This window comes from Pelodiscus sinensis, chromosome 8, assembly GCF_052426305.1.
Source record: "Pelodiscus sinensis isolate ZL-2025 chromosome 8, ASM5242630v1, whole genome shotgun sequence".
Taxonomy (NCBI): domain Eukaryota; kingdom Metazoa; phylum Chordata; order Testudines; family Trionychidae; genus Pelodiscus; species Pelodiscus sinensis.
This window is the reverse complement of record NC_143059.1, coordinates 38,276,018-38,299,739: the sequence shown is the minus strand read 5'-3', so window position 1 is coordinate 38,299,739 and position 23,722 is coordinate 38,276,018. Positions and strand designations below refer to the sequence as shown.

General features: G+C 41.3%; 1 protein-coding gene across 2 annotated transcripts in view; it reads right to left on the bottom strand.

Annotated features, from left to right (window-relative positions):
- Nucleotides 1-1,578: 1,578 nt before the first annotated feature.
- Nucleotides 1,579-23,722, bottom strand: part of LOC102463807 (lipase member M-like) — a 37,009-nt gene continuing 14,865 nt past the window's right edge. The window contains exons 6-11 of one of the 2 annotated variants that reach the window (XR_016350173.1): nt 20,952-21,088; nt 19,241-19,387; nt 11,101-11,172; nt 3,219-3,287; nt 2,884-2,965; nt 2,662-2,797 (exon numbers count right to left, since the gene is read on the bottom strand). Coding sequence is in view for 1 of the 2 variants with exons in the window: in XM_006121484.5 (XP_006121546.4) it covers nt 2,564-2,797; nt 3,219-3,287; nt 11,101-11,172; nt 19,241-19,387; nt 20,952-21,088 (659 nt within the window). In the remaining variant the exon portion in view is untranslated. Of the gene's footprint in view, nt 2,798-2,883; nt 2,966-3,218; nt 3,288-11,100; nt 11,173-19,240; nt 19,388-20,951; nt 21,089-23,722 lie in introns of both variants that reach the window. The other variant, XM_006121484.5, reaches the window with a different exon arrangement.

Here is a 23,722-nt window from a genome sequence, read left to right as displayed (position 1 = left end):
CTGCCAAGATGCAGGATTGGTTGTTTTTAAACTGTTCAAAACAGATGGTTATCCAGGCTCCTTTTGAAAACCTTCACTGAAGGAGTTTCCATGATCTCCTTAGGTGGCTATTCCACTGTCCTACTGATCTTACAGTTTTCAACTGTTTCCTGGGATTTCCATGGAAAGCCCAGTCCCTCACTGATACTGCTGCCTTACCTGCAACATCTCAGCCCAGCCTATAGAAGGGGCTTCTCCCTTGGGTGGAGATGTAGTGATGCAGGTGCCACAGTCCATTACCTCCCATATGGGCAGGGGGTTGGGTTCTCAGATACAGGCAGCTTTATGGGGCTCCACTCAGGGAAGAAAGTGCTGAAATGTGCTAAGCCCAGGCCACTAATACAGGGACAGGATGAGCAGAGAGAGATGAAAGTTGTTGCTAAGTGGCATGCCCTATAATGGTTTGCCACCCCCCTGCTTGGAGAGCCACCTGATAGAGTGGGGTACCACTGAGCCCATCTCTTCCAACAATCAGGGTTCCATTACATCACCATTTTGAGCCAGGCCTCCTGTAGCACCCCCGCAAGTAGGGACACTTCCAGCTGCAACAGGACACAACTCTGAAATCAGCTCTTCAGAGGAGGACTCAGTGAGAGAATTGCCCAGCACTCAACTGCGCAGTGCAAACCCAGAATTGTATTGTCTCGTGCTGCACGAAGAACTGTACAGTGTACAGTGTACGTTAATTGAAATTCATCTCCTCCCCTTGCTGGGGAGGAAGATCTGCACTGTATTCTGCTTCCCAGTGAAGAAAAGAACTAGATTCACTCACTCCCTTGCCTTAGATAGGATTTACCTGTGACAGGAATCCTTTGTTTCACAGTTTGTTTCCCATGTCACCATTTGCAGGGAGATGCCTGAGGTGAGTGTTATCTGGATCTGGCAACCAAGCCCCTCTCATATCCCAACCACCAGCCTTGGGTCCCCTTCCATACCTAAACTCCCTCCCAAAGCCTTTGCCCGCAACGTCTGCCAGAGCCCATACCCAATGCCCTGGCCCAAGCCAGAATCCCTCATTTCTGGTCCTATCTTAGACCCCACACCCACAAACCCAGAGCTCATACCTCCTCTTACAGCCCAGCCTCCTGCCTGATCCAAGCGTCACCTCCCACACTTTGAACTCTTAGGGTATGTCTACACGTTCCCTCTACTTCGAAGTAGGGAGGCAAATGAAGCATATTGAAGTTGCAAATCAAGCCCAGGATTTAAATATCCTGTGCTTGATTTGCATGTTCCCAGCTGGTCACCATTTTAGAAATTCACTAGCCTGGAGTAATTGCCCGCGTCTACACGTGGCAGTGAAACGGGAGTCCGATTTAAAGCCCCTAATTCGAATTAGCTGGTAAACCTCATTGCAGGAGGAATACCATCTAATTCGAGTTAGTGCTTTAAACTGGACTCCTGTTTCACTGCCACATGTAGATGCGGGCAGTTACTCCGGGCTAGTGAATTTCTAAAATGGTGACCGGCCGGGAACATGCAAATCAAGCACGGGATATTTAAATCCCGGGCTTGATTTGCAACTTCGGTATGCTCCATTTGCCTCCCTACTTCAAAGTAGATGGCAAGTGTAGACATACCCATAGTTAACCAGAATATTTGACTAACCAGCACCCTCCATTTTCCCAACATACAAGCTAGATAAAGCTTTTATTGTAGTTTATATGCAGCCAGCATGTAACACAGTAGCCTTAAGTTAAGTACATGCAAAGTGATTGAACAATTAATGCTTTAGGATGGTCCTGCATCACTGCAGATATGCATAACACATGGCATCCCATGTTTGCAAGTAGTCATTTTCACTCTCTCTCTGGCTCAATGACTATTCAAGAATTTCATATAAAGTGAAGCAGTTCTACGGAGCTTCAGTCACAAACATCCCCCAGCCCAGCAGTAAGGACACTCAACCGGAAGGGAAGATAACTGCTTTCAACTCTCTAATCCAAAGCGGGGATTCAAACCACACTCTCCTCTAAATACCTTAACCACCAGGCTGCAGGCAGCAGACCTCTTGCCCCCTTCTGGGAAATAGCTTCTAAATCCCTTTGTGAAGTCAACTTGGAAAAAAATGGCCAAAATGGAAAATCTTTCCTGAAAACATTCAAGCACACCAAGTTTTGCATGGCTGTGATTAATGGTATTTGAATCAGTCACTTATGTACAGAAAGTAAATCTTGATATTTTATTTAGTGGGAATTTTCGTAACTATCACACAAACAGTGAAATTTTCATTTTCTCACTGAAATATTAAAACCTTCAATTTCGGTTATTTTCATTGTGCAATATATTTCTAGAGTTGAGATAAATTCTAGATATGAGATAAATTTCCTATAGGAAATGAAATTCAGATCCCTGACAAGTGCTTGTATTACCAGAAGGCTACAAAATATGGTAGTGGCTAGTAGTTGAAATATCTATGGAATCATAGCAAAGACCTGTTAACCCTATAATTAGTTCAGAAACAAAACTCATTTTATAGGAACCCTTTTAATCCTGTTTAATATTAAAACACAAGTATGCAATTCTACGGATGTTTCTTCATCAGATCAATGATTTCACTGTATACTTGCTGAGGAGCATCAAGACCCCAGATGAAATCAAAATGGCTCCAATCAGGAATATACTTTTTATAAAGTAGATTGGTTATTTTGGAGAGCAATAGCCTTATATCCTTTAGGTCCACAAGCCAGTCCTCTCCACCATACCACAATGCAGTTGGAACTTTCATATCTTCTAACCTATACAAGGGAGCTTCAGTCTGGAAAACAAATTGAACAGCTTTAAAACTGAAAGCATCTACAGTAGAAATTTTTAAACACAAAATATTCATCTGTGGTGTGATACCTGCCCAAAGTTCTGGGTGCATCCAGAAAGAATCGACAATTGTTAGATATAGCAAGAACATCCTAAAGTTTCACAGATTTCACTGAAAAGTCAATAGAATAACAGCTGGTTAGGGGGCAGAGGACAGATAACAAATTATCAGCATTGAAAATATTTTGAACATACTATTAAATATTTCAAATAAATCAAATAAGATGATATTTCTACCACAATCAGATGAAAATCCAGGCCTCCATGCAGATCATATACTAATATATTTTATTCCTTCACCAGAAATATTCTTGCTATTATATTCTGTTCATTCTTACTTTCAAGAGGTAACAGATTTTTCTTACCTGGTTGTATTTAACTTCATTCTCCTTACTGCCATAATCAAAATGCTTGAATTCTCCTGTTTTAAAAGTCTAAGTAAAAAAAAATTACACACTTTAATATTTTTTATGATTTGGTCCATTCCATAATATCCTGCAATTAACAAAATTAAAAAGTAGATTTTAAAAGAAATATTAGAAATTAATTAAACGTTGTTTCTATTACAAGAGGAAGCAGTAGGCAGCTTTCTAGAATGGATACTGATATCATAATCTTGTTAAAATACTTGCTTATCTCACTTTCAAAATTTCATTCCAGACTGATAAGGCAACCAACCAGAAGGGTTCTTAAAAGCCATGAAGCGCTATGATTCAGTGCATCATTTCAGTACTGGCCCAAAGCTTTCTTACCCAGATCTGAATTTTATTTTTCTGAGATTCTATGCCCACTAATTCACTGGTACCAGAAAGTGTTTGCAGTTCTATTCAGCAAAAAGTCAACAGAAATACAATAAATTTTTCAGTATAACAATTAACCTTCAGAGTGCTAAAGCTGATGGTTGAGAGCTCTTGGAGATGATCCAAGTTGATGAAGTTACAGCTGATTATGCAGTTGGACTAGAGAACTATAAATCTCTCTCTTTGTGGCTTTTGAGACATATGAAATCATTCTTTTATATCAAAGAGAGAAATCCATTACAACTTTGTCCATCGACTGACTGAATTTGAACTACTCCACATGCATTAAACAAACAGATCCACTTTCCACTCTATACAAAGTAATCACTTACAGCAAATAACTATATTCATGAAATGATAGAAATTTGAATAGTCATGGAAAAATTGAGGATTGGGCACATATATAAAGCAGTGAACCCCACTCCTCAATAAACACATAAAAGAAAATTACATTACAATTCTTTATCAATTTTATCTTGCTCCCCTTAAAATGAAACATACTTATAATACAGGGATGAGCCAAAGCCAGAGAGAATGTAATGAAATAGGATGATTTCTCCATATATGGTGGAAGATCCAACTATATTTTGGATCAGGGAGTGAGGAAGATCAGGGAGTGAGCTCTCAGATAGCTCTCAAGTATTTGTATTAACTTATCCTGAAAATTCTGCACCTTATAAAATCCAGAAAGAACAGATCATTCATCTCCTAGGTGACACTAGAATTACTATAACAAGATGGTGGAAGAGGAGTGAGTCTTCCAAAACTACCTGGTATCAAAAAGTGTGGGGAATGTCAGTATTAGAAAAACCAACTCATCAGTCAAGGTTCTACAAAGGAGTGAAGGTAAAAGGACAATTGCTTATAAATCGTCTAGAACATTTTAGCACATGCTGAAACTGGGTCATTCCCAGCCACCAAACCTGATAGTTTAAGAATTTTTTCTAATGCTCCGGAAACCTTTTTCTACAATAGCCACAATTAAACTCGTAGGGAAAAAAGAGAAAAGATTCACATCAGAAAGTTTTGAAACAACAAGTAAAATAGGTTACTCATTACATTTTAAAAACCCAGAAGTTTGGATCTAAACATATGGTAATGAAGACTTTAATTAATACAGAAGACAAAGAATAGAAAAGCATCAACCACAAGTCTCAATAATACAGCTTTAGGGACTTCCAAAGGCCAATTCATAATTGTGTTTTTGTGTCCATAATCATTTTATTCAAGCTGTAAATAAGTTTTATACATTTTCTGTTGTAAAATATTTCTGTATCTGTTCATAATATTGAAAGGGAAAAAGGAAAAGAAATTTAGTCCATCAGATTGAGATTACTATTTTACCTTATTATGATACATATATTGTGTTTTCATATTGTAATAATAGTGAGTGTATTATATTTTATTTTAACTAACTAATTTATTACAGTATTTTTAAATATTATGGGTGAAGTTTGTAATAAACTTATTTTAGACCTTAATCTCCTCTCACACTGGTTTTCAGACAAATATGAAACCAGGTCATGCCGCTCTGATCCGTATGTGAGGGCATCTTTCCTGTGTGGATCTCCCCAAGGACAGTCAGCCATCTCTATGTCAATGCTTCCTTATTATCCTTAGAGAGGCCTCTCCGTGCATTGTTTGTGGAGGATGCTGGAAGGACCGGGTAAAGGAGTGGGTATCCCAGCACTGGGCTAAGATGCTTATCATCTCTCCTTTATTTGCAAGCAGTGTCCTCAGTAAAAGTGATATAGGCCTAGGCTATATAACTTTTCCGCAGAGTCATTCTCTCATATGGCCAATGTGAGTCCCTGAAAGCATGGTTATAATGAAGTCACATTACAAAGAGGCTAAGGGCGGGGAAGTGTTCTATTGGTCACTAGTGGCCAGGTAGCCTTTTCTGGGTAGCAGGGCAAGCCTTAACTCCTAAACCAATCCTCCTGCTCCTCCCTATGGGATAATACTGAGAGGATCTCCAGAATTTTTTCCCCCAAACAGCCAATGTTTTCAACATCTCCAGCTCCCACCCCTCTTCTTTCGCCTTCTCTCAGACCCAACTAAATGGCATTTCATTCAGCTTCCTACAGTGGCATGTCAAAGCAGAACAGCAGTTTCCCAGGGTAGCTGATGATAGAGGCTAAGCTGGGCAGGGAAGCCACTGTTCTACCTTTGATAGACTGTTGCTATTACTCCTGTTTCAAAAAGACACCCAGGGGAAAAAACCTGCTCCTCCATCCCAAGATTAGCTACAGTGCTCAGCTGTACAAGAGAAAAATTGCAGCCTCGGGTTGTAGGAAGCCACATTAAAGCTCTTAGCATCATTGGTCTGGAAATGGAAGTAAGACCCCAATGTAATACAATACAGATGCATGGGCTTAATTTTAAGCACATGAATAGCTCTACTGAAGTAAAGACACACTCATACACATATTCTTCTAAAATGTACTGCCTTTCCTAGCATAAAAATGTTATGTCATTACCAACCCATCACCTTCTCACTTTATTCATATTTCACTTAATGGCTCACTTCTGCCATGAAATCTATAGAACATGAACTAATTCATGTGCTAAAGTAAAATGTAAACAGGAGTCATACTTACTACGGTGACCATGTGAACTAACAGATGCCTCAGTCCAGAAAACACACATATAGGAATAGGAGTCTGCACATAATTTAATGTGTATTACCCTGTCCAAATCCACCTGCTCCTTTTGTGCCCCTTGTTAAATGCCTTGGAGCAGAGACCCATCTAGCTATCAGTTTGCAAGGTACCCACTTCACCTTCAGGTATGTTCCAAGTAAGCAAAATAAGTCATTTCAAGGTGTAGAGCAAGTGGCTACTGGTGCACTTCTTGTGTAGCTGAAAGCACAAAGCTGAAGGACTCATGCTTCATTACATACCCAAGGTATGTAATCTACTGCACATGTACCAGCAAACTACTCATGCACATCCTGTTGTAGTTGTTCACTGTGTTATTGTTCTGACTCATACAGCTCTGTGTAGGCACTCTACCAGACCGAGGGTTTAGGGCTCATCTCTTGTGCTTGTAAAAATTCTATGGGAAACCTGATTGTGGGACCTGTGTGGTGGAGGAGGAAGAGGAGAGGGGAGAGTAAAAGAAAATATGCATGTAAGAATAAAACCATCAAGTTAAACCGTGTTATCTTTCTAACAACTGTAATGAAGTTTCAGTATCCCAAGACTGAAGAATAGCCACTTAGTGAGGGTGGGAGAAGTATCTAATTAAGCAATAATCACCAGAGGATCTTTTCCTGTTTCCCAGGTCATGAGACATTATCATGACCCAGTATAACATGATAATGCTGAATAGATTTTATAAATCTCATTTTAGTTTTTTTCTAATATTATAGAGAAGCTTTTTACAGAGACTGCTGTTTTTAAGGAGTAAAGATTGTTAGAATTTACTAAAGTGGAACCTTTAAGGAGTAAATTTAAATTTAACACTGTGTGGGTAGGTTTCCTCTCAGGTTCTTAATGTCTTCCATAGATTAATATTCATCAATATATTTTCCAAAGACTCAACACTGAGATATAAAGAAGTGGTCTTATTTACCTTTACACTTCAAGTCTGAGTGATCCCAGTCCTCTCAACTCTCTAGCATCTAAACATTTCTTGTTTTACACAGTTTGGTTTCCTCTCTGCTCCCTAAAAACTCCAAAAATATCAATGACGTGGATGAGATGATGGTGTAGAGAGGAAGGGTTTAGATTTATTAGGAACTGGGGGAAACTTTTGGGATAGTGGGAGCTTATACAGGAAGGATGGAACCAAAATGGAACCAGACTGCTGGCACTTTACATTTAAAAGGAGCACATGGATCAGACAGAGACATCTCTTAGGGGAGGTCCTATTAATAGAGATTCTCTATGTTCTAGTGAGGAGGAGAGGATAGAAGTATGGTTCAGATCAGATGAAACACAATCAAATGAAAAAAGAGTCTAACACATCAGGAAATGGCAGACAGATAAATAGTGACATATTTCTGGTGTTTATACACAAATGCTAGAAATCTAAATAATAAAATGGGTGAACTAGAATGCCTAGTTTTAAAGGAGGATACTGATTTAATAGGCATCACAGAAACTTGGTGGAATGAGTACAATCAATGGGACACAGTCATACCAGGGTACAAAATATATCAGAAGGACAGAACAGTTCAGGCTGGTGGGGGAGTGTCACTATACATGAAAGAAAATGTAGAATCAAATCTTAAATAACCCTAAATGTTCCATAGAATCTCTATGGATAGTAATTCCATGTTCCAATAATAAGAATATAGCAGTAAGGATATAGCAGTAAGAATATAGCAGTAAGAATATAGCAGTAAGGATTATCGACCACCTGTCCAGGACAGTGATAGTGACTATGAAATGCTAAGGGAGATTAGAGAGGATATCAAAACAAAAAACTCGGTAATAGTGGGGGATTTAAACTATCCTCATATTGACTGGGTACACATCACCTCAGGACGGGATGCAGAGATAAAATTTCTTGAGACCTTAAATGACTGTTTCTTTAAGGAGCTGGTTCTGGAACCCACAAGGGGAAAGGCTATTCTTGATTTAATCCTAAGTGGAGCACAGGATCTGGTCCAAGAAGTAAATATAACTGGACTGCTTGGAAATATTAACCCTAATGTAATAAAATTTAACATCCCTGTGGTGGGAAAAACACCTCAGCAGCCCAAAACTGTAGCATTTAATTTCAGAAAGGGGAACTACACAAAAATGAGGAAGTTAGTTAAATAGAAATTAAAAGGTACAGTGATAAAAGTAAAATCACTGCAAGCTGCATGGAAACTTTTCAAAGATACCATAATAAAGTCCCAACTGAAATGTATACCCCAAATTAAAAAACACAGTAAGAGAACCAAAAAAAAGTGCCACCGTGGCTTAACAGCTAAGTAAAAGAAGCAGTGATAGATAAAAAGACATCTTTTAAAAAGTGGAAGTCAAATCCTAGTGAGGAAAATAGAAAGGAGCTTAAACTTTGTCAAAGTAAGTGTAAAAATATAATAAGAAAAACCAAAAAGGAATTTGAAGAACAGCTAGTCAAAAACTCAAAAATAGCAAAACGTTTTTTACATACATGAGAAGCAGGAAGCCGGCTAAACAACCAGTGGGGCACTTGGATGGTCGAGATGCTAAAGGAGCACTCAAAGATGATAAAGTCATTGCGGAGAAGCTAAATTAATTTTTTGCTTCTGCCTTTATGGCTGAGGATATTGGGTAGATTCCCAAACCTGAGCCATTATTTTTAGGTGACAAATCTGAGGAATTGTCCCAGATTGAGGTGTGATTAGAGGAGGTTTTGGAACAAATTGAAAAACTTAACAGTAACAAGTCACCAGGACCAGATGACATTCACCTAGGAGTTCTGAAAGAACTCAAATGGGAAGTTGCAGAACTATTAATTGTGGTTTGTATCCTATCCTTTAAATCAGCTTCTGTACCTAATGACTGGAAGATACCTCATGTGACACCAATATTTAAAAAGGGCTGTAGAGGTGATCCTGGTAATTACAGAACAGTAAGTCTAAGGTCAGTACCAGGCAAATTAGTTGAAACTATAGTAAAGAATAAAATTGTCAGACACATATATGAACATAATTTGTTGGGGGAAGTCAGCATGGTTTCTGTAAAGGGAAATCATGCCTTACTAATCTGCTAGAGTTCTTTGAGGGGGGCAAACATGTCAGCAAACATGTGGACAAGGGGTCCAGTGGATATAGTGTACTTAGATTTCCAGAAAGCCTTTGACACGGTCCCTTAGCACAGGCTCTTAAGTAAAGTAAGTTATCATGGGATAACTTTCATGGATTGATAACTGGTTAAAAGACAGGAAACAAAAGGTAGGAATAAATGGTAAGTTTTCCGAGCGGAGAGAAGTAACTAGTGGCATCCCTTAAGGATCTGTCCTGGGACCAATCCTATTCAACATACGTATAAAAGATCTAGAGAAAGGGGCAAACAGTGAGGTGGCAAAATGTGCAGATGATATCAAACTGTTCCTGATAGTTAAGACCAAAGCAGACTGTGAAGAGCTTCAAAAAGATCTCACCAAACTAAGTGATTGGGCAACAAAATGTCAAATGAAATTCAGTGTTGATAAATGTAAAGAAATGCACATTGGAAAAAAGAATCCCAGCTATATGATGGGGACAAATTTAGCTACAACTAGTCAAGAGAGAGATCTTGAAGTCATTGTGGATAGTTCTCTGAAAACATCTACTCAGTGTGCAGCGGCAGTCAAAAAAGCAAATAGAAGGTTAGGAATCATTTAAAAAGGGATACAGAATAAGACAGAAAATATCTTATTGCCTCTATAAGATGGTATGCTCACATCTTGAATACTGTGTACAGATATGGTTGCCTCATCTCAAAAAAAGATATATTGGCATTGGAAAAGTTCAGAAAAGGGCAACAAAAATGATTAGGGGTTTGGAATGGGTCCCATATTAAAAGAGATTAAACAGACTTGGACTTTTCAGTTTAGAAAAAAGGAGACTAAGGCGAGATATAATAGAGGTCTATAAAATCATGACTGGTATGGAAAAAGTGAATAAGGAAAAGTTATTTACTTATTCCCACAATATAAGAAGTAGGGGTCATCAAATGAAATTAATAGGCAGCAGGTTTAAAACAAACAAAAGGATTTTTTTTCTTCACTCAGTGCATAGTCAACCTCTAGAACTCCTTGCCAGAAGATGTGGTGAAGGCTAGGACTTTAACAGGATTCAAAAAAGAGCTAGATAGATTCATGGAGGTTAGGTCCATTAATGGCTATTAGCCAGGATGGGTAGGAATAGTATCCCTAGCCTCTGGTTCTCTGGAGGTGAGTGACAGGGGAGGGATCATGTGAGGATTCCCTCCCTCTGGGGCATCTTGTATTGGCCACTGTCAGCAGACAGGATACTAGGCTGGATGGGCCGTTGGTCTGACCCAATATGGCTGTTCTTATGTTCTTAAATGCTCTTTTGAGATGCAACAATGCAAAGCCAGAAGTCTACCCTAGCATGTTATGTTAAGTTACTCATCAGTGCAGCCACACAAGTGGTAGCCATGGTGGAAAATTTAGTATTTTGATCTTTGCACATATTTTGTTTTCAAATTCTAATGGAAGACATCATTAAGTTTAAGGGTGGTTTACATTGTGTATGATGGTAGTGATTTATGCTTATATGGTACTGACATCTGACCTCTGTCAGAGTTAATAAAATTGCACTTTGTTTTGAATGAATAAATCTCAGCACCAGTGCCACAGGAAAACAAAAGAAAAATATGAGATGTAAATTTTCAGATAGCTCTCTCTTTTCATGAATAGATCAGACAGTATATGTGAGAATATAAAACATCAGAACTGGCTGCATAACATTTAAATAGAAGCTGTGAGTTAAAGTCATTTTATATTTCAGAAACACTACCTGGCCCCAGTGGAGTATATTTTTTGCAGATGTTGAATCTGGAAAGCGTGACAGGTAGATATCAACGCGACTCTGTAAGAAAACATTTTAGACATTTATTTTCTAACTGAAATGAATGAAGTCAAATTCATCTTCTACTAAATACCATTGAGATAAATAGCTACAGAATATGAAAACAGCTATCCTCTAGAAAATCTTAAGAGATGGCCAGGAACACTGTCACTATCATCCAAAAACTGGATTGAAGAACTGAGTTAGCTTTTTTAAATGAACATTTTCACCTTAGTTCTACAAAAATGTAACAATATACAATACTATTCAGATACATGTAATGAACTCCACTATGACAGAAGTTTTTCAAACCATTCAATAAGACTGACAATTTTCAAGTATATCTGAACCAAGTTATGGATCCATAAGGTTTTCAAAACCAGAAAAAATTTGACAACTTCAGCTCAGTTTCCCTCTGAGTAAGGTTGCTGCTTTATGTTTGCAGCAACATTTTGACTTTCAGGACAAAACCATGAATTAAAATTTCTATAATGAATCCTGGCCTGCCTTCTGTTTAGCAATACTTTTCCAGCATTTGTTACAAATTTGAGTCAAATTTCCTCCAATTTGTTCACACTGACTCGACCCTTACACTGTGGGTAGTCTCATGTAGTACACCTCAGTTAAAATAAGGGTGGCAGAATCCATCATTGTTTGTTCCACACAGTGGAATATGGGAGAGTAATCAGAGGGGATAAGTGGTTTTAAACTGGTCATTTTTATTAGCCTGCTTTGAACAGCTTTTAGTGCAAAATCAAGTACACTTTCCTTAAACTAATGTGATCTTGTAAATTTTTGCATTTTGTCTTTGTGACTTTTGCAGCGTTTTACATAGCCATGCCTTTTCCAAGTTTTTGCCATGCTAAACAACCAATATTAACTTTTTCAACCTCATAATCCATGTGAAATGAAAACCTCAGGTTCCAATTCAATCCATTTACCTAAAACTATTTGCAAACTCCAGTCATTCAAAATATTTCAAGCTGACAAGTCAGTAACACTTCTCTGAAATGGATGATCAGGACTTAAAGAGATTTAGATAAACTATGGATTACAGGTGGGTGACAGAGCTCCCGTCAACATAATTAAATCACCCCCAATGAGTGGTGGTACCTTCATGAGCAGACGTGCATCTCCCAGTTGATATAGTGCTGTCCACACCTAGGCTTCTGTCAGTGTAATTTATGTCACTCGGGGTGGAGAGATGTTTTTTCACAACCCTGAGAGACATACGTTTCAGCAACAAAAGTGCTAGTGAGTGCACAGAGTTTGCAGCTAGAGCCTCTTACATAAGAACATAAGAATGGTCATACTGGGTCAGACCAAAAGTCCATCTAGCCCAGTATCCTGTCTGCCGACAGTGGCCAGCACCAGGTGCCCCAGAGAGGGTGGACCAAAGACAATGATCAAGCGATTTGTCTCCTGCCATCCCTCTCCAGCCTCTGACAAACAGAGGCCAGGGATACCAATTCTATCCCCTGGCTAATAGCCTTTTATGGACCTAACCTCCATGAAATTATCTAGCTTCTCTTTAAACTCTATTATAGTCCTAGCCTTCACAGCCTCCTCTGGCAAGGAGTTCCACAGGTTAACTACACGCTGTGTGAAGAAGAACTTTCTTTTATTAGTTTTAAACCTGCTACCCATTAATTTCATTTGGTGTCCTCTAGTTCTTCTATTATGGGAACTAATAAATAACTTTTCTTTATCCACACCACTCATGATTTTATATACCTCTATCATATCCCCCCTCAGTATCCTCTTTTCTAAACTGAAAAGTCCCAGACGCTTTAACCTCTCCTCATATGGGACCCGTTCCAAACCCCTAATCATTTTAGTTGCCCTTTTCGGAACCCTTTCCAAGTCCAAAATATCTTTTTTGAGGTGAGGAGACCACATCTGTACACAGTATTCAAGATGTTGGCATACCATAGTTTTATACAGGGTCAGTAAGATATTCTGTGTCTTATTTTATATCCCTTTCTTAATAATTCTTAGCATCCTATTTGTCTTTTTGACCACTGCTGCACACTGTGTGGAAGTTTTCAGAGAACTGTCCATGATAACTCCAAGATCTCTTTCCTGATTTGTCGTAGCCTAATTAGCCCCCATCATACTGTACGTTTAGTTGGGGTAATTTTTCCCGATGTGCATTACTTTACACTTATCCACATTAAATTTCATTTGCCATTTTTTTGCCCAGTCGCTCAGTTTGGTGAGATCTTTTTGGAGTCCCTCACAGTCTGCTTCGGTCTTGACTATCCTAAACAGGTTTGTATCATCTGCAAACTTTACCACCTCACTGCTTACCCCTTTCTCCAGATCATTTATGAATATGTTGAAAAGGATTGGTCCCAGGACTGTCCCTTGGGGGACACCACTAGTTACCCCTCTCCATTCTGAAAATTTACCATGTATTCCTACCCTTAGTTTCCTGTCTTTTAACCAGTTCTCAATCCAAGAAAGGACCTTCCCTCTTATCCCATGGCCATGTAATGTACACAAGAGCCTTTGGTGAGAGACCTTGTCAAAGGCTTTCTAAAAATCTAAGTATACTATATCTACTGGAACCCCCTTGTCTGCATGTTTGTTAACTCCTTCAAAGAACTCTAAGGGTATGTCTACACTACAAAGTTAATTCGAACTAACAGACGTTAGTTCAAATTAACTTTGATAGGCGCTACACTAGCAATCCGCTAGTTCGAACTTAATTCGAACTAGCGGAGAGCTTAGTTCGAACTAGGTAAACCTCATTCCACGAGGACTAAGCCTAGTTCGAACTAACTAGTTCGAATTAAGGGCTGTGTAGCTGCTTAATTCGAACTAGTGGGAGGCTAGCCCTCCCCAGCTTTTCCTGGTGGCCACTCTGACCAACACCAGGGAAACTCTACTGCTCCCTTCCCGGCCCCAGAGCCCTTAAAGGGACACGGGCTGGCTACTGTGCCCGTGCCAGGTGCAAGCCTGCCAGCACCCAGCCAGCAGACCCTGCACCTGGTACAGCTCGAGACGGCCACCGGCTGCCACCCGGCCCTCCCCCTCTTCCCGGGACCAGGCTGGAGGCTCCCGGGACCGCAAGAGGCGGGCGCCCGCCTGGTCTAGTGCAGACATCGTGGACCTCGTCCATGACCACAGGAAAGTGGTCGTCTAGGGCAGGATAGCTGCCAGCCTGGCCACCCAGGAGCAGGTTTGCATGAAAATCAGGCTGGTCCAGTGAGACCCCCGACCCTGAGCCCTGAGCTTAGAATGGCCGTACTGGGTCAGACCAAAGGTCCATCTAGCCCAGTGGCCTGTCTGCCGACAGCGGCCAACACTAGGTACCCTGGAGGGGATGGACCAAAGACAATGACCAAGCCATTTGTCTCATGCCATCCATCTCCAGCCTTCCACAAACAGAGGCCAGGGACAATATTCCTACCCCCTGGCTAATAGCACTCCATGGACCCAACCTCCATGACTTTATCTCACTTCTCTGTAAACTCTGTTATAGTTTTAGCCTTCACAGCCTCCTGCAGCAAGGAGTTCCACAAGTTGACTATTTGCTTTGTGAAGAAGAACTTTCTGTTATTCGTTTGAAGCCTGCTACCCATTCCTTTCCTTTGGTGTCCTCTAGTCCTTCTATTATGGGAACTAATGAAGAACTTTTCTGTATACACCCTCTCCACACCACTCATGCTTTTATAGACCTCTATCATATCCCCCCTCCGTCTCCTCTTTTCTAAGCTGAAAAGTCCCAGTCTCTTTAGCCTCTCTTCATATGGGACCTGTTCCAAATCCCTCATCATTGTAGTTGCCCTCCCCTCTCCCACCCTCTCTCTTCCCCTCTCCCACCTCCTTTTCCCAGTCTCACCCAGTTTTGTTCAATAAAGAGAGTTTCTATTTTTGATCACACGTGTCCTTTATTTTGTACATCAGGAAGGGCGGCTGGGGGGGCGATAAGCGGAAGGAGGTGAGGGAGGAATGGGGTACGAGCCCCCAATGGGGAGGACTGGGATGGCTGTGCGGGCTCCTTGGGGTGGAAACTCTCCTGCAGCCCCCCGATTGACCCCTCTCCCCAGATGGCAGCCTGCGGCAAGTGCATCCGGGCTGATGTCCGAGTGCTGTGATGTGCCGAGTGTGGGCACTCAGGGCACTCCAAGCCAGGACTGGTTTGCAAGCGGGAAACCCCCTGAGAACTGTCTGTCCAGGATGGGGGTCAGGACCCTTTAAGCACAGCCCTCGGCTAGCCTGAGACAGCAACTCCACTCTCTAAGTCCTCATCTGATGCCCTGCTGGCACTGTTTCCGGCCATCCTTAACCCCAGTTCAGGGTCCACTCTGTGTGGACGCGCTAGTTCGAATTAGCAAAACGCTAATTCGAACTAGTTTTTAAGTCTAGATGCGCTAGTTCAAATTAGCTTAGTTCGAATTAACTAATTTGAACTTAGTTCAAATTAGCGCTGTAGTGTAGACATACCCTAATAGATTAATAAAACATGATTTCCCTTTACAGAAACCATGTTGACGTTTGTTCAACAAATTATGTTCTTCTACGTACCTCACAATTTTATTCTTTACTATTGTTTCGACTAATTTGCCCAGTACTGAAGTTAGACTTACCGGTCTGTAATTGCCAGGATCGCCTCTAGAGCCCTTTTTAAATATTGGTGTCACATTGGCTATCTTCCAGTCATTAGGTACGGAAGCTGATTTAAAGGTTAGGTTACAAACCACAGATAATAGTTCTGCAATTTCCCATTTGAGTTCTTTTAGAACCCTTGGATGAATGCCATCCGGTCCCGGAGATTTGTTAACATTAAGTTTTTCTATTTGTTCCAAAACCTCCTCTAAAGACACTTCAAACCGGGACAGTTCCTCAAATTCATCACCCACAAAGGATGGTGCAGATTTGGGAATCTCCCTAACGTCCTCAGCCGTGAAGACTGAAGCAAAGAAGTCATTTAGTTTATCCGCAATGGCTTTATCATCCTTGACTGCTCCTTTTATATCTCGATCATCTAGGGGACCCACAGGTTTTTTAGCAGGCTTCTTGCTTCTAATGTACTTAAAAAACATTTTGTTATTTCTTTTTGAGTTTTTGGCTAGCTGTTCCTCAAAATCTTTTTTTGCTTTTCTTATTACATTTTTACACTTGATTTGACAGTGTTTATGTTCCTTTCTATTTATCTCAGTAGGATTGGACTTCCACTTCTTAAAAGATGCCTTTTTGTCCCTCACTGCTTCTTTTATATGGTGGTTAAGCCATGGTGACTCTTTTTAGGTCTCTTGCTATGTTTTTTAATTTGGGGTGTACATTTAAGTTGGGCCTCTATTATAGTGTCTTTAAAAAGCGTGCAGGGATTTGGCTCTAGTTATAGTGCCTTTTAATTTCTGTTTAACTAACCTCCTCATTTTTGTGTAATTCCCCTTTTTGAAATTAAATGCCAGGGTGCTGGACTGCTGAGGTGTTCTTTCCACCACAAGAATGTTAAATGTTATTATATTATGGTCACTATTCCCATACTCTTAAAGCATCACTTGGGTTCACAGATCTTTTTTGCCAAGGGTCCTATTAATATAACTTGTTTTTAAAGGGCAATGTAATCAAAACAAATAGTCTAGCTTCAGGGAAAAGGGCAACTGGTATTATGAGTTAGAGAAGCACCTCCCCTCAGTCTCTTAGATACTCAAAGATATGTAACCTACCTACATCTGCATTTTTCATACATTTGGATATCTTATCAAGAGGAAAAATGCAATCATCTGTTTAAAATGTCCCCAATCAACATTCCTCCTTTGCTGACGCTGCATTTGTAAATGATAATTATACTTTGATTTGTCTGTGGAAAGAAATGCAGGGCTTTTCTGAAGCCTCAGTTATTTTGGAAACACGTGTGCAAGGAGATTTGTTTTACACGAATGCCTCAGGCCTTGCCTCTAGCAGAGCTTTGTACACGTTAACATGGGGTAGTTTGTGACATTAGTCATAGTCCTAAGCCAGAGATAAGTCACCAGCTCACCATCCCCACAAGTCATTTGGAGACACTGTTCTCTGTCCCAATTCCCTCCCTGATTACTCTTTGCTCTGGGGGGAAAGGAGGGGCGAAGAACTGTAGTTTTCTGCTGCCCTATACCATCAGTAGAAATAGATAATCTTCACATCATAGAAAACACTTGTCAACTCTACTGTTAACTCAGTGAGATGTATAAAGATGAGAACTAAGACTTTGAAATAGACCTAGAATTAGACTGAGTCAGTTGAAGTTGCATCTATGCTAAACTTTTTTGCAAAATCTCTCACCAGCTAGCAGAAATACAGAGAGTGGTTGCATATACAGGGTACTGGTATTCTTTCCTCTGAATCTACCAATTCTATTCAAAGCAGGTCTAGATGACAGGGGTAAAATGTTTGAATGTGATGCTCAGTTTTGCTCATGTTCTTTCGCAGGTTAGCTACTATATACTATTGTGTATTCATATGTTTTTAAAGAGCTATATGGCTATAAAGTGGAGGTATGCTGTATTTAGATAATTTTCTTCCTGGGCTCGTCTACACTGGCCCCTTTATGGAAAGGGGCATGCTAATTTTCCAGGTCGTAATAGGGAAATCCGCGGGGGATTTAAATATCCCCCGCGGCATTTAAATAAAAATGTCCGCCGCTTTTTTCCGGCTTTTAGAAAAGCCGGAAAAGAACGTCTACACTGGCCCCGATCCTCCGGAAAAAAGCCCTTTTCCGGAGGATCTCTTATTCCTACACCATAAACACACTTCAAAGTAGGAATAAGAGATCCTCCGGAAAAGGGCTTTTTTCCGGAGGATCGGGGCCAGTGTAGACGTTCTTTTCCGGCTTTTCTAAAAGCCGGAAAAAAGCGGCGGACATTTTTATTTAAATGCCGCGGGGGATATTTAAATCCCCCGCGGATTTCCCTATTACGACCTGTGAAATTAGCATGCCCCTTTCCGAAAAGGGGCCAGTGTAGACGTAGCCCCTGTGTTTTTCCAACTGAAACATTAACCCAATAATGTCAGCGTTCAAAAAGAACTTTCAAACCTAAAAAGTTCATGTGGTTTCAGAATAAAATAAGCTGACTACATATGTTCAGTGTAACTTAACCAGACATGTCCCTCCTCTCCACTGGTGTCTAGCTGACTGGACATACTCCTCTCCTTTTTCTTTTCCCCTGACGCTGGCTCTTTTTATCATGCCTTTGGTATGTAATCTTCAGTTCAATGCAATTTCTTGCTACCCAAGTCTATCATGAGGCCCAACTTTGCCTAGAAACCATTTTGCTTATGAATATGCATGTAATCTGTGGAATGTGTGTAAGATGTGAATGAGAAATACCCAATCTAAGGCAGTTTGAGATCTCTGACCTTTTAAGGCAGACAAAGACTCTGAAAGCAGATAAATTAACTAAGAAGCAGCCAGAAAATCTCTCTCTCCCAGACTAAATGTAACATCACAGCAGAAACCTGGGACTGGCCCGGAGGAAGTCAAGCCTCCTGCAGATCCAAAGGGATCTCTCAAGGAACATCATGGTCGAGTCTGGGAAGCTGATGCCTGGCCAGCGCTCTGGCCACCAGTGAAATCAAAAGCAATCTACGCTGCACTTGCAGCCTGCCTTCAAACTGCCAGCATGAATGTGATATGTGTGTGCGAGTATCACTTTACTCTTAAGAATCTGTACCAATAAACAACCCCAAAAGCAATACCGCCCCAGCCCACCCTTTCTCCAGGTTTGTTCCTCAGCAGGTCTGAGGAAGTACAACATTCAGTAAAGAGAAAAGATTTCTGACTGAGGTCATTGCATTATGCATTTGAATTCAGAGCCTAATACTTCAAAATATTAGGAGCTCATTCTCCATTGTCTTGTGCTTAGTGTAATCATTTACTCCCTTCTCAAGTGAGGTCAAACAAATGAACTGATCCATCTTACAGCATCCCAGCCAACCTTTACTCCCTCATCCACCATAAACACACAGTATCAACATATTAACCTACCCTGGGATCAAACTGGTAACAAAAGGAAGCCAGTTTTGTTGTATAAAATTAATTATCCATGTAATGTCGCCAAGCAACAAATTAGTTCGTTCAAAATCACTGAACACATACCATATTTAGATTCTTTTCATTAAAGCCCCCAATGACAGAAAAGACCAAGGAACAAAACTTCTGAAATACTCTGTAGCGGCACACCCAAACAGTCCATTTGCTCAGAACCTCTCCCTTCACAGAGAATTCTTTCTTGCCAAGAATAGCCTGTAAAAACACAAAGACATTACTCACTATGGTTTATTAGGACAAGGGTGGGCAATAATTTTTGACCAGGGGCCACTTCAGAAATTTTTGAAGTGGCTTTGGGCCACCCCGGAAGGGGCGGGGCCTCAGGTGGAAGGGGTGGGGCCAGGACACTTCTCTGCTTCCCCACCCACAAACCCTAATTGATCTGGGGGTGGGGGAGTGCGCTAAGTCTTTGTCCTCCCAGAGAGAACCACCAGCTGTTCTGAATAGCTGGGAGTGTCCTCCAGGTGCCTCAGTCCCTGGCAGTGGGAGGAGACTTCGTGTGCTCCCCACTGCTGCCTCCAGGTCAATCAGGGCCTGGAGAGGGGGAGCACATGAAGTCTCTTGCTCCCTGCCCTTGCTCTGCAAGGGAGCGTCGCGCTTAGAGTCAACTGCCAGCTGAACAGCAGCTGGCAGTTGACTTTAACAGCTGAGCAGCCCCTTGCAGGGTGGGAGGGGACTTTGCACGCTCCCCCCACCCCTGGGCCCTGATTGGACTGGAGGCGGTAGAACGCGGTTCAAAGTCTCCTCCCATCCTGCCCCTGTCCTGCAAGGAGTGTGCAGTGCTTAAAAGCACCATGCGCTTCCCTCCACCCCCAGGCCAATCAGGGAATGGGGGCAGGAGAATTGCACAAAGTCTCCTCCCACGCTGCCAGGACCATGCGGTGCTTCTAAGTACCATGCTCTCCTTGCAGGGTGGGAGCAGGGTGGGAGGAGACTTTTCATGCTTCCCTCCCCACCCCTGGCCTTGATTGGCCTGAGGGTGGGGGGAGCAGCAGGGCCTCAGTGGGCCAGATCAACTTGCTTGATAGGCTGCATCTGGCCCCCGGAGGCCTTTTTGCCCACCCCTGAATTAATGTCTGTGAGTGAGGAAGCAGGGAAGTATCCTGGCCCTGCCCCTTCTGCCTGAGGCCCCACCCCTTCCAGGGTGGCCAGTTCAAAATTTCTGAAGTGGCCCCCAGTCAAAAATTATTGCCCACTCCTGATTTATATCCTAATCTTACTCTCTTAGCACTGTACTCCCTTAGCCCTCCATCTCTTCTCTATACATTTCTCCTCCATCTTGTCTCAAAAATGAGGTTATTCTATGAAGCCTCTGAGACCAGCCCACCATGACACATGACAATGACAATGAAAGTATTACATTCTTCTCACACCGAATATGGGATTTTACTAGAAATAAAGAAAATGTTACAATTCCCAAATCTCTCTCCTTCTCTCTCTCTTTCACTGTAGAGCCTCTGCTAAAATGTTTTTAAGTTCCTTGCTTAAAAAAACCAATATTCATATCTTAACACAAGCAAAGATGAGTAAAAATAAAACAAAACAAAGCAAAACAAAAAAGTATAGTATATGCCAAAATAATTAATTACTGCTCTTGTTTACATCTCTTCCTGACATCTTTTGTTGCTACTTTTCCTATGCAGAATAAAAGCTCCTCAGAGAAGAGACTTTGCTTTTGTCATTTTCTATAAAACATCAAACACACACTTGTTAATATATACATAAATAATCAGGAGCATCTATAACCAGAATCACACACCTTGCTTATTCGTTCAGGTATGAAGAACAGTTTTACCAGTGGACTTTTAGAATTCTTAAGTGTGATTATAGGAGCCAATGCAAAAAATATTTTGATTTTTTGAGCCAGCCGGGGCAAGGATGAAAATGCAACGAAACCTGAGAAAGCACAAGAAATAGATCAGAGAAATCCTAGGGGAAAAAAACTTGCTTTATACAATTCTAAAAAATTCAACTGTTGCCAAGTCTTGCAATTTAAAAATGTGTTTCATAGGATCTGAAGTTAAATATAAAGCTTTCACTCCCTGAAACAACTGATTATGGGAGAATCTTAGATTTCATTTTAAAAGAGAAAGCTCCTAGACTTTGTTGTTATGGTCAGGAATTTAAAATGTGACTAAGTGCACTGTGAAGATACAAAATTCAGAAAGCAAATAGACAATCCCTCTCTTCCAACACACCCACATACACAGAGTTATTTTTTAAAAATCGAATAATTGTTAAGCCAATCTTGTGATCTTTAGGGGTATGTCTACACTAGCCCCCTAGTTTGAACTAGGGTGGCTAATGGAGGCATTCGAACTTGCAAATGAAGCTCGGGATTTAAATATCATTTGCATGTTCCTGGGTGGGCACCATTTTTAAATCCCCTTAGTTCGAACTGACTTCCAGCGGCTACACGCAGCAGTCAGAAGTTAATCTGAGCAAAGTCCTTAGTTTGGATTTAAGTGTTACTCCTCCTGCAATGAGGTGTAAAAGTTAATCTGAACTAAGGACTTAGTTCGGATTAACTTCTGACTGCTGCGTGTAGCCGCGAGCAGTCAGTTTGAACTAAGGGGATTTAAAAATGGCGCCCGCCCAGGAACATGCAAATGAAGCTCGGGATATTTAAATCCCGGGCTTCATTTGCAAGTTCGAATGCCTCCATTAGCCACCCTAGTTCGAACTAGTGGGCTAGTGTAGACATAACCTACGAGACCTGATTCATGATTTTTGAATGTCTGGGGTCAGCAATAATTCTGTATTGGTTCAAACATCTAAGCTGGTGTAAGGATATACTCATTCTGAATCATAATGTATGCATTGTAGGCAAAATTCTCTTCTGGCATAACACCATTAACCTCAGGTCAGTTTTGTCAGCACAGATTTTGTCATTTTGTAAGAAATCTGGTGTGAAACAAAAAGGAAACTAAAGATTACTTAGAAAAGCTCAGCATTGCACACACTGGGGCTGTGTCTACATTGGCATCCCTTTCCGGAAAAGGGATGCTAATGAGACACTTCAGAATTGCAATTCTGCGGGGGATATTAAAATCCCCCGCGGCATTAGCATTTACATGGCTGCTGCTTTTTTCTGGCTTGGGGTTTTTGCCGGAGAAAAGCTCCAGTGTAGACGCGATTCTCCGGAAAATAAGCGCTTTTCCGGAAGATCCCTTATTCCTACTTGAAAGGAATACCCCGAGCCGGAAAAAAGCGGCAGCCATGTAAATGCAAATGCTGCGTGGGATATTAAAATTCCCCGCGGATTTGCAATTCCGAAGTGTCTCATTAGCATCCCTTCTCCGGAAAGGGATGTCAATGTAGACACAGCCTGGAATTGGCAGGAAGGCAAGTCACGTCTATATCAGAATATACTGGAAATCAAAAACTTCCAAATCACACATTTCTGTGGGGTCTGGAATTTTTCCTAAGAAAGGAGTCAGGAATACTAAATGCAGAAATCCTATCAAAATCACTCCCCTTCTGCCTGCCTGCCTGCCTGCTCACTGGAAATAAGATGCCAGAGGCTGGGTGAATGAGAGTTGGAATAATGACAGGTTCATCAGTGGGAAGCATTTTGGAACTAAGGGATGAGAATCAGGGTCTTTATAAGAGCTATCATCTTCCAATCCTGGTCAGAATGTCATCCCACTCTTAGTTGTGGTGTAGGTGCAGCCATGTTGGGTCTGATGGAGAAAGAGACAAGACAGCAAACTAGAGAGCGCTAAAGATCTTTTTCAGGTCTGGAAAAGGTAATCTGACTTGACCCAAAGAACAGTTGAGTGTAGGTCAAAAACTTGGCTATTTCACAAACAGAAATGGGTCCAATAAAATATATTAACCCGTCTTCATCCACTAGTACTTTTCTTCCAATGCTGGTTTCTACTCTGTCTCCCAGCAAACTCTCCACAGTTGGGATCCTTTTAGTTTGACTTTCCAAACTTTGTAAAATTACTTGTCCCCTCCTCTTTAGGTTGAGAAGGGTGAGGAAGGGACTGGCCCAAGGATTATAGCAGGGGTGAGGAACCTTTTTTGAGGTCAGGGGCTGCTGACCCACAGAAAAATCAGTCAGGGGCCATACACAAGTGAGAAGCAAAACTACAAACAAACAAAAAACCCTCACAGACATAGCTCCCAACTGAGGAGAAAGACTCTCCACATTCCCCTTGCGCACCAGAGCCAGCGGGGGGCAGTCTAGTAGACTTTATGTGCTTACAGCCCTGCGGTGGAGCTTCAAGGGGACTGGAGTGCCAGCATGGGCTCCCCTATGCTGGGGGGAGCCCTGAGCCTCAGGGGCTGCATCCAGGCAAGTAGAGGGCCGCATTTGGTTCACCACCTGGGCCTGAGGTTCACCACCCCTGGATTCTATGGTTCCTCAGAGCATTGAATGACACAATAAACAGCAACAAAAAGCTTTAATGAGCTAAAGTGCATACAGTGTCCCCCCCCTTTCAAATCTTGTCCTGACTCAGGTTAAAAATGCCTACAGAAACCTGCTATCTGTAAGACAGAGAGCTAGTTGTGATTATAGTC